Here is an 11,805-nt window from a genome sequence, read left to right as displayed (position 1 = left end):
TATGGCAGGTTGTTTCATTATGGCAGGTTTCCAGTGTCCTGTGGCATGTTTTGGCTATTCAGTCAGTGGTGCTTTTGTCATAGTAGAGCTTTTTTCTACATTGGCATTCTAATATAATGGTCTGCACAGTAATCAGACACACTACCCAAATCTGCACCGGTTTACCTGTGGTAGTGTCATGAATGGTGTAGTGGTGGAGAGGAGGAACCAGGCGCAGGCAGAGTGGCAGTCGATGTTCACCGTTTAATTGAAATAATAAACACACAAACCAACATGAAACAAACCCACTCACCACTGCCGGGCAACGTACAACGACAGGGAACAATAACCGACAAGTGAGGGGAGCAGAAGAGAAACATTTAAACACATACTAATGACTTCATTGGGACCTGGTGTGAGTGACAATTGGAGACGAGACAAATGAAGGAGTCCGGGGTGAGTTCATGAACAGTGGGAATCCGGGAAAAGACGGAGCTGTCCGTCACCTCACCGTCACAGGTAGGTATGATGAAGTGAAGCCCCTTGCTGGGTTCAAGAGGTGGATAACAGACCATGTGTTTCTCTCCATCCCATTGTTAAATAATAAAGATTTGTAATTAAATAGAACATATCTGTTCTTCCAGATTAATATGTTGTGTGGAGTGAAATTGTATTTTGCATTGCAAAATTCCCATCAACACCTCCAACTTTTGTAAAACCTCAAACAAAAATATTCTCTCTACCATTTCAACTTTAAAATTCCATTTACACCAAGTCAACATCCTGTGGACCAGCAAACTTAAAATGTTATCCAGATCGCCTTCTTAATATCACTTTTCCTTTTCCATATATAATCAAAGTTTCATTGGATAACGGATTTCCCTGTGTTGTTCAAAATGGGATATATACAGGATAAAATGAGAAAATGTCTCTTTGCATCCATCTGTTCAGTCTGGCCATGCATTCATGCAGCTTATTCCAAACATCCTGTCTCACATCTTTAGATCTTTAGTCATTTGTATACCTAGAGACTTTACTGTGGATTTTATAGTAATATGTGTCGCAACAAGATGGCCGTCATGGAAAGCCATCAGTTCACATTATTTTAAGACCAGAAACTAACGAGGTGATGAGGACACCGAGCAACTGAAGTCTTGATAGAAAGATCTTACACATTTTGGATGCGCTCTCCAAAGACATATAGTTACAAAACATGGATGAAGAAAGGTTGTTTCAAGGTGTCAAATAAATGGTTGCTAACAGATTACAAAAAAACATTTTAAAAAAATGGTGCAATTTAGGCCATCGAGACCAATTGATTTCTTAATGAATTTAGTTCTTCAATTGAGATCTCAGCTTTGCTAATTTCAGAAGGTGTTACACTTGGGACAAATGCAGCGCTTATCGTTGGGTACAACAGGCTATATTAGGTTCGAATCAAAGCATAGAATCTTCTTACACTTTCAGGGTATCTCAAATGCTTTCTAGCAAACTCTAGTCTAGATTTGATGGGAGTTTTTTTTTTTGCCATTCTTGCATGAAGGCCATTTGTGTGAAGCACCAGGGCCATTGTTGAGGTATGCACAGTGTCTCCCAGCTCAGTCGTGAAAGATTGTACCTCCTTTAGAGTTGCCACAGCCCTCTTGGTGTCCTCCCTGACTGGTGCCTTTTTTGTACTAACCAACTCTGGAACTTCCCAGAGACAGGTGTATTTAACCTGGAATCACTTGGTTGCATCTTGATTGCACACATGTGGACTCCATTCAACTAATGAGGGGATTTCTAATGAAAATTGGTTGCACCACAGTTCATTCAGGTGTGTCATGGCAAAGGGCATGTACACATGCAAAAAATTATTTATTTAAATATTATGGACTTTTTCACCTCGATCAGTGTCAAAAACTCAAAACTGAAATGTACTTAATTTTTTAGGACAATAAAATGTGGAATAGTCAAAGGGAATTAATATTTGGTGGTGATGGGCAGAAAAATGGTTTCCGAAACATAGACCATCAAAACGTTTGTGCCGAGGCTTTACTAAACGCATGCAAACATTTACTCGCTAGGGACATCTGCTGGTTAGACATAAAAATCTGATGTTTATTGTTCATACAGATGTATTTTCACATTCTGTTAGAAAAGATTTTCTGGCACAATAGTTTGGTGTGTGCGGATTTGATATGGGATTTAAAAGGTGGGGTGTGTATCTTACATTTCTTTTGCATTTCCAGTCTTGCCTTCCCATTCATCTATTACTGCTACATGCTAAAACAGCACTGAAGTTAGCATTGTAAGCATCGCTTAGAATGAAGCGATGCTTACAAAAAACAAGTTAATACTAACTAGGCTAACTTTACAGAATGTCACACAGCTAACACTCACAATCTCTCTGTAATCTCAAAAATTTCTCTCTGTGTGGTTCTCGCTATACATTCAAACTTGTTGGTATTGCCAAGTTGCTTTAAAAACTTGAGTTTTGTCTATTAGTCAACCGACACAGATTTAGTTCAATATCACATGACAAAGTGTCAGCCCTTCACCACTTTCCAGTCTTCTTTTTTTAATGATGCATCCATTACAATGTTTTTGAGTCAACAGATGCACTAAATGAAAGGAATCATTTAAAAACAATACATGATACGTGTTTCAGTTGAAATGGTTTACGAAGTTCAGCGAAGTTCCAGAGAAGTCCAAGACCCTACCTGCTGAGCAACCCCTAAAACCAATTGACAACATCTGTACCGAAATTGCTAATGAATTGTGCTGTACAGGTCGTGACCTGTACTCTCAGGTATTGGAGAACGGTGGAAGCCCGCATTTTGCAACAATAGCGCCCTGAAAGTGCTACTACCAACTAGGCTAATTTGCAAGTGACACCACTCATTAAATGTTTTTGGTTTTGACACATCGATTTTGAAACCGGAGACAGTCACTTGTTTGCGTAACCAGCACAGGTGATTCAACTCCCAATGTCATATGACCAGAAGTGTTTTGGAACATGCAGTGGGTGTCAAACAGAATGGTGCAGCATCGAGCGTGAGTGCCGAGCAGCCCACCACTACTATTTTGAGAGTAACTCCCTGACAAGCTATCAAGGCAGGAAGGGAAGCATTCTTATTGTTTCAAAATAAAAATCCAGATCAATGCTGTGACCCTGGAAATTAACCATCCAGCATAATCATTTTTTCATAGTAACATGAGCAAATATCAATCATACTAATATCCCACCACTTTATTTATACAAATTATTATATTGTATTATATAAAAGTGATATTAAATTTTTCTATATACTTTTTCAACCTAAATAAGATTGGGAGACAAAATATGGTCATACTGAGGATGTCCTTATCTGGATTTATTTTCAAAGAAATCTACAACCATATTTGTCCGTAAAATAAAATTCACAAATTAGCCAGTTACAAATATGTGGAGCAACTCAAAAATATGTGGAGTAACTCATTAATATACAGTGGGGAGAGCAAGTATTTGATACACTTCCGATTTTGCAGGTTTTCCTACTTACAAAGCATGTAGAGGTCTGGTCAAGAACTACAGGTAACATATGATCTCTGTAATTGCAAACAAAGGTTTCTGTACCAAATATCAAGTCCTGCTTTTCTGATGTATCAAATACTTATGTCATGCAATAAAATGCAAATTAATTATTTAAAAATCATACAATGTGATTTTCTGGATTTTTGAAGTGTTGAAGTGTACCTATGAAAAACATTACAGACGTGCTTTCTAAGTGGGAAAACCTGCAAAATGGGCAGTGTATCAAATATTTGTTCTCCCCACTGTAAGTGAGAGGTACATATGCTACAGGGTAGTCTTTCTTTCAGTATTTTGCTATCTCAGATATGTAATTTATTAATATGTAGCGGTAAAGTCGGGTATATTTCTTTTTGTTGTAAGTTAGTGAGAAATTGTTTGAGAATACACAATGACAAATTTTGCCAGAAAGGGCATAGAAACAAGGGGGACGTGTCCCCCTGATATTAAAACATTTAAATTGTCCCCAGGGCAAATGTAAGCTGTCACTTAGGGCCCCCGACTGTCAGGGAGGCCATAACTTATAGGGGAGAGTGGGCCCCTAATCAAATTTTGCTTAAGGCCCCAAAAAACCACTGATTGTCCCCCAAATAATAAGAAAAATATCAAACCCCCCCCCCCCCCCCCCCCCCAATATCAAACTCAAGGTTTCTGTACCAAATATTAAGTTCTGCTTTTCTGATGTATCAAATACTTATGTCATGCAATAAAATGCAAATTAATTACTTGCAAAATAAAATCATACAATGAGATTTTCTGGAGTTTTGTTTTAGATTCTGTCACAGTTGAAGAGTACCTATGATAAAAATTACAGACTTCTACATGCTTTATAAGTGGGAAAACCTGCAAAATCGGCAGTGTATCAAATACTTGTTCTCCCCACTGTATGTAGCACTCGCAAATGTAATACAATTCACTAGTCTATAAAATGCAGGTAAAAAAATTTAATCTATAGATTTGTATATGTTGTGACCTTCACAAAAACAAATTTGACCATAAAAGAAATTGCCTTACATTTATTTGTAAGGGATTTATTTGTAAGGCATTGATTGTTTTGTTAACAATGATTTTTTTTCGGAGATCTTGACATATGTTCATGAAACTGTTTGGACATATTTGTTGACTATTTTACAGTAGCTTTATATTTTTGCACAACATATTTTGTTTCTGACTTACTAGTGCCTGGTTTACAACATTTTGATCGACATCTTTATAAAGGAGCTCCCTAGAAGCGGAGGGCATAGGTAAGCAGAGCCACACATGGATTGAGAACCCAGGGAAATAAATCATACAGCTCCGGAACAAATGAAGAGACCACTGCACCTTTTTCTTTCCATTTCCAAAAAAGTTGAAATGGAAGGTTTTGTGTGAGGAACAGAAGCGTTAAAACTAAGAGACGTCTGCAAATTGAACGCTTCTGTTCCTCACTCAAAACTTTCCTTTTCAACTTTTTTGGTATTCATTGCTCAATTACAGCTTTTAGAGCCTTCAGCCAAGGTTGTCTCTTAACTGTATGTGTGTCTGTAGATTTGAGAGATTTGAGTTAATTTGTAAATCAGGAGGACCCGGAAAACATTGGGGCGTGCAAGAGACATAGTTCCGGTTGGCAAATCGACATGAATAGGCTACAGCACATCGGTAGCGAAAATATCAGAAAACAAAAAGCTAAGACTTGTCAGTGAGTGCTGAGGCTACAAGAAGCTGCAGGAATAGTCAACTTTATGAACTCTGATTGGTTCTAGTAGAATGTTTACAATGCAAAGTGAACACAGTAATTGAAAAAGACAAGTCATGCGTAGCAGACCGGATCTGTGAAAAGAAGGTGCCTGAACAAACTGAGGAAAACCTGAGAGGTGCCAAATCTTGTTTTCCGATAGGATCCAGCTCAAATTAACCACTGGTGAGCGCTGTAGTGTGATTCATGTTCTTTTTCAGGACTTTGGATAAAAATAAGAGGTTGGAAATTGGCCTGCAGTTACAGAAAAGGCCTGGTTTCTTGAGAACAGGGTGATAACAACAATTTTAAATAATAACAGCACCTGTACAATGTGCAGCACCTGTACAGTATGGAGTGACTTCGTTAAAACGTTGGTTACAAACTGGATTAGAGCAGCAATGCAATTTTCTTTTAATACACATACTTTAAAAAAATAAAGTATTTTAAAATACTGAAATACAGTTCAAATAAGTAATTAATAAATGTATTACACATGTATTTGACACCTTGTCAGAAGTCTTTTATCAGGTTCTGTATTTTCCAGTGCTGCCCAGTGCACTCCTGAATGATGAGCTTGTAGTACGTGTCTTCTCCTTGGGCAATCTCCAGACATCTCTTTGTATGTCTGTTCTGGATGGCTTTTCCCTGTGAAATGCAGTAAACCATCTAATGTACAAAATAATAATAATAATTAAAAAAGTTAATGTTCAATGTTTTAATTACCCATTTCATGTTGTTGGAATGCTCACCTGTTGGAAGTCCCAGAGCATGTGGAATCCCTTCTGCTTGGCCACCTTGCATTCATACAGCCCTGGAGTTTCAGAGTTTGTGTCTACCAGACATCGATTACTGTTGTACTTGTGAGACTTGATGCCTCCAATGTAGATCTCCCCATTGGTTCGATAAAAACAGTGCTGGACAGAGATGACAAGTATTTTTCTGAGACAGTTCCAGTTTGATATTCTGGTATTGGTTTGAATACAATATCCCAGGTTTGCCAGAGATAATACTATACAATGACTATAGAAAGTTTAAACCAGCTTGAACTTTTCACATTTTGTTGTATCATTGCCTCAGTGTTTCATGCATTGAAATTCGGATGTTTGTCCCACAGAACCGAAACCTAATCACTGGTGCCACACCCTTGTAATCCAAGTATGCTCACCTAAATTGGAGCGATTCATTTCTGGTGGTTTTTGTTGGGTAGTGAATTTCAAAGCAAGAGCTCAAGGTTATGTACCAAAGTGATTTTAAAAACTGCTAGGGAACAAAGTTGTGGAAAGACATCAAGGGATGGACAAACAAAGATATGAAAGGCCTTGACCATCCCTTGGAGTTTGGCTATTAGTGTTTGCACAGCCATTTTAGTTTCACTTGAGTTCAATAAACAATGGTCCGGAAGTATCATGAAGCTGTTATATTTTTGGTCTTATTGTTTTCCATCACACTCGTCAATAAATATGAGCCTGCCTTCCCCTGGTTCTTCTCAGGGCTAACACCACCCACCTGCCCTGGTTCTTCTCAGGGCTAACACCACCCCCTGTTTCTTCTCAGGGCTAACACCACCCACCTGCCCTGGTTCTTCTCAGGGCTAACACCACCCACCTGCCCTGGTTCTTCTCAGGGCTAACACCACCCCCTGTTTCTTCTCAGGGCTAACACCACCCACCTGCCCTGGTTCTTCTCAGGGCTAACACCACCCACCTGCCCTGGTTCTTCTCAGGGCTAACACCACCTCAGGGCATACATTGTCAAAAAGGACAACAACCTCTGAAAGGGTCTAGCCGTTCGTCTACAGTGACATCAGGTCCAGGATTGTAAAGAAGTGGTAAGCGCTCCACCCACTTTTCCCACACATCTCAAATGGCAGTTTGTCTCTCACATAAACTGCTGCTCATGTGTCACGGTTATCAAAGCAAACTACTCTGGAGAATATATGAAATCGCTCAAGTGACATGGTTGCACCAAATCTCACCCTGTCTCTGTATCCCACAAGCTGGCCGCTGATTAATTTTTCGACTTGTAGTCTGCAAAGTAAAATATGATCAGGGTCAATGTATCAAGCCCTACAAGTAATATCACCTCTGGATAGTTATGAACAGAACATCCTGGCCCCTTCCACACACTTCACAACAAAGCCCTGAGAAGAGTTCAGTACCAATATCAGCAAAGATAATAATAGCTTTTATTTGTGAAAGGTGAGGAGTGATTTTACTTTTAGTGTATGTGTTGTTAGACATTACAAAGGGTCTCAGTGGGTGAAATGTCTCTAACATGAGCCAATTCTCACATGATCTGGTATAGAAGTACTAAAACACTGACTGTGTTTTGAGGTGTAGTCAGTTTCCACTTTTTATCTGCTGTTAGCAGGATTTTCAACAAGCATTTTCATCTATTCTCCACCACCAGGTCATTTTGACACTAACTTCTACGAATGTAGCAAATATTTTTAGAGGCCCTTGAAACTGTTCATTTTGGTTGCCACCAAATGGTGTCTTAATCCATTCCCACTGTGTTATGATTGGGAAGCATGCCCTTATAATGACAAAGCAGAAATAGGGCCAGGCCTGATCTGCTGAGGAGTGACGGACTCCATCCTAGCTGGAGTGGTGCTCTTCTTTTATCTTGGAACATTGACAGAAGTCACTCCTATAGCCTCACCATGAGATAGTGTTAGCCAGCCTGCTAGCATAGTGGAGTCTGTCGATAGCACAGCCAGAGTAGTTAGTACAGCTTTACCTATTGCCACTGTGACTCGTTCCATGCTGAGAAAAGTTAAAAGGTAGTGCTAACAAAAAAAAAACGTATTAAGATAAAGCCTTCCTCCATGTCAGTCACAAATAAAAATTAAAATGACTGTATCACCTCGCATCTCAAAATGGGACTCCTAAATGTTAGATCCCTTGCTCCAAAGGCAGTTGCAGTAAGTGAATTAATCTCTGATCATAAACTAGATGTTATTGGTTTATGTGAAATGTGGCTGAAGCCTGATGAATTCAGTGCCCTAAATGAGGCCTCTCCCCCTGGCTAGACTAGTGATCATATCCCTCGTTCATCCCGAAAAGGAGGGGGTGTTGCTAATATTTATGTTTACGTTTTACATAGCTACTATTTACAGCCCTCCCAAGCCATATACATAATGTTCCTCAATGAGTTTCCAGAATTCTTGTCTAACCTTGTAGTCATGGCAGATAGTTTTCATATTTTTGGCGATTTCAATATTTATATGGAAAAGTCAAATGATCCTCCTCAAAAAGCCTTTGAAGCCATAATTGACTCAATGGGTTTTATCCAATATGTCTCAGGTCCAACACATTGCCACAATCACACCTTAGATTCAGTCCTGTCACGAGAAATAGATATTGTAGATCTAATAATTTCCTGCCAAAATCCTGGATTATCAGATCACTGTCGTATTACATTTACCGTTAAAACAAGAAATCCACTTGCTCCTCAAACAATGAGTTTCAAAAGCCGTACTATAAATTCTCAGGCTACAAATAAATTCCTTGATATTCTTACAAGTTCGCTCATCAACGACAGAGTAAATAAATCTGTAAACGATAAAATCGAGGACCTATACTCAACACTGCAAAATACATTAGATACGGTTGCATCACTAAAAGCAAAAGAAATATGCAACAAGAAACTTGCTCCCTGGTACACAGACAATACTAGATCACTTAAGCAAGCCTCCAGAAAATTAGAGCGAAAGTGGCACTCCACCAAGTTGGAAATATTCAGACTAGCCTGGTTAGACAGTACACTACAATAGCTAAAATCACTCACGTCTGCTCGATCAGCTTATTTCTCCAACCTGATTGAGGTGAACAAAAACAATCAAAAATGTCTCTTCGATACAGTTGCAAAGTTAACAAAAAAGCAAAGCTCAACAAGTGAAGTGGGTCTTCACTTTAGTTGTAATGAATACATAAACTACTTTGATGAAAAGATCATCACCATTAGAAAACAAATAACTGACTCCTCCTTGAATAGTTATGGTCCTCAAAATCTCAGTTGTCCTGAGAATGTCCTGAACCTCCCAGACCAGGTGTCAATGAGGACTCTTGAATTTTTTATACCGTATTGCTAAAGACATTCACTCAATTTGTAATGAGTTCTAAACCCACGTATTGTCAGCTAGACCCGATTCCAACAAAATTGCTTAAGGAGCTATTTCCTGTGCTAGGTCAGCCAATGTTGAACATAATAAATTACTCCCTTTCCTCCGGATGTGTACCAAACTCACTAAAAATAGCAGATATTAAGCTTCTTCTAAAAAAAATCTAATCTGGATCCCGACATATTAAACAATTATAGGCCAATATCGAACATCCCGTTCCTCTCAATAATCAGTTTGTTAGTGTGGATGGAATATCCTCTGACAAGTCAAAGGGATGTTTTGGTGTTCCTCAAGGCTTGGTTCTGGGCCCATTATTGTTCTGACTATATATGCTGCCTCTGGGCTGCCTTTGGGACCCAAGAAACAAAGAGCCTTGTTGGCAGATCTCACTGTAAACCTCGACGACTGCATGGTCGTACCACAAAAAACTGTAAGAAACCTCGGCGTTACCCTTGAACCTGACCTCTCATTTGATGAACATATAAAATATGTCTCAAGAGTTGCTTATTTTCATCTTTGAAAAACATTGCAAAAATCTGAAACTTTCTATCAAAAACTGATACAGAAAAACGAATCCATGCTTTCGTTACTTCTAGACTAGATTACTGCAATGCTCTTCTTTACGGTTACCCTGACAAATCAGTAAATAAACTTCAATTAGTGCTGCTAGAATCCTAGAATGCTAGAATCCTAACCAGAACAAAAGAATTTGAACACATTACTCCTGTACTAGCGTCCTTACACTTGCTGCCTGTTAGGTTTAGGGCTGATTTTAAGTTTTTATTGTTAACCTATAAATCAATACATGGTTGGTGGGTGTCCCTTTGGTTGATGTTTGGCAATGTGGGTGGATTGATTTCCTGCCTGTTAGGTAGTGCCACAGTGTCGCTGGACCCCCCATGTCTCATGACAGATCTTAAGCTATTGTGCTGGGGGAGTAGGGTCAGTTCTTTTTCCCCACTAAGTTCCCCTTCTCCACTATAAATCGTTGTTGATATGAGGAATGCATTTTCTGAATTTTCCCAGTCTCCTCCCATTTTAAACTTTAGGAGTACATGAGGTCCTGGTCCACACCTGCGGAGTACCTGGTTTGGGGGACCCGTTGCTGTCCCTGTCCAAAATCCTCCTGGTTGTGTTGCAAATCAAAACGATACCTGACGATTTCAGCTGCCACTGTGCTTACACCTCCTCCCTCCCCCGTGTTGTCCCTGTCCTTGTCCATCTGGTCATGTTTCTGACCTAGTCTAAATTTAAATAGACTCTGGATTTAGACCACATACATTTATTAGTTATTCCAACTGGACTCTTAATATCTCACCAAGGACAGCCTGAAGTGGACTGGTCACCACTCTGAGCCTGGGTCCTGTCTAGGTTTCTTCCTAAATTTCGGCCATCTTAGGGAGTTTTTCCTAGCCACTGAAATTCAACACTACTGTTGTTTGCTCCTTGGGGTTTAAGGCCGGGTGTTTCTGTAAAAGCACTTTGTGACAACTGCTGTTGTAAAAAGGGCTTTATAAATTGTATTGATTGATTAATGACCACTTTTAATTAATGATTACTTTTGTCGTATTCAGAATCCTATGGACATGGATTTACATACCATACCATACCATACCATACCATCTTCTTCCGCTTATCCGGGGCCGGGTCGCGGGGGCAGCAGTCTAAGCAGGGATGCCCAGACTTCCCTCTCCCCAGACACTTCCTCTAGCTCTTCCGGGGGGACACCGAGGCGTTCCCAGGCCAGCCGGGACACATAGTCCCTCCAGCGTGTCCTAGGTCTTCCCCGGGGTCTCCTCCCGGTGGGACGGGACCGGAACACCTTCCCAGGAAGGCGTTCCGGAGGCATCCGAAAAAGATGCCCAAGCCACCTCAGCTGACCCCTCTCGATGTGGAGGAGCAGCGGCTCTACTCTGAGCTCCTCCCGGGTGACCAAGCTTCTCACCCTATCTCTAAGGGATCGCCTGGCCCCCCTGCGGAGAAAGCTCATTTCGGCCGCCTGTATCCGGGATCTTGTCCTTTCGGTCATGACCCAAAGCTCATGACCATAGGTGAGAGTAGGAATGTAGATTGACTGGTAAATCGAGAGCTTCGCCTTGCGGCTCAGCTCTTTCTTCACCACGACAGACCGATACATCGACTGCATTACTGCAGAAGCTGCACTGATCCGTCTGTCAATCTCCCGTTCCATCCTTCCCTCACTCGTGAACAAGACCCCTAGATACTTAAACTCCTCCACTTGAGGACCATGGCCTCGGATTTGGAGGTACTGATTTTCATCCCCACCGCTTCACACTCGGCTGCAAACCGTCCCAGCGCATGCTGAAGGTCCTGGTTAGAAGGGGCCAACACGACAACATCATCTGCAAAGAGCAGAGACGAAATTGTGTGGTCCCCAAACCTGACACCCTCCGGCCCCTGGCTGCGCCTAGA

General features: G+C 40.6%; 1 protein-coding gene across 3 annotated transcripts in view; it reads right to left on the bottom strand.

The window, feature by feature from the left end:
* Nucleotides 1-4,927: 4,927 nt before the first annotated feature.
* LOC105020247 (probable polypeptide N-acetylgalactosaminyltransferase 8) overlaps nucleotides 4,928-11,805 on the bottom strand; it is a 31,771-nt gene continuing 24,893 nt past the window's right edge. For all 3 annotated transcript variants that reach the window (XM_034290251.1, XM_013140155.3, XM_013140157.3), the window contains 3 exons: nucleotides 5,999-6,163; nucleotides 5,756-5,894; nucleotides 4,928-5,469 (listed from right to left, as the gene is read on the bottom strand). In XM_034290251.1, coding sequence (XP_034146142.1) covers nucleotides 5,760-5,894; nucleotides 5,999-6,163 — 300 coding nt within the window. In that variant the 3' untranslated portion in view covers nucleotides 4,928-5,469; nucleotides 5,756-5,759. The remainder of the gene's footprint in view (nucleotides 5,470-5,755; nucleotides 5,895-5,998; nucleotides 6,164-11,805) is intronic.

The sequence above is a fragment of the Esox lucius genome, chromosome 23 (genome assembly GCF_011004845.1).
Source record: "Esox lucius isolate fEsoLuc1 chromosome 23, fEsoLuc1.pri, whole genome shotgun sequence".
Taxonomy (NCBI): domain Eukaryota; kingdom Metazoa; phylum Chordata; class Actinopteri; order Esociformes; family Esocidae; genus Esox; species Esox lucius.
The sequence above is the reverse complement of the archived record's forward strand: the minus strand, read 5'-3'. Positions and strand labels throughout refer to the sequence as shown.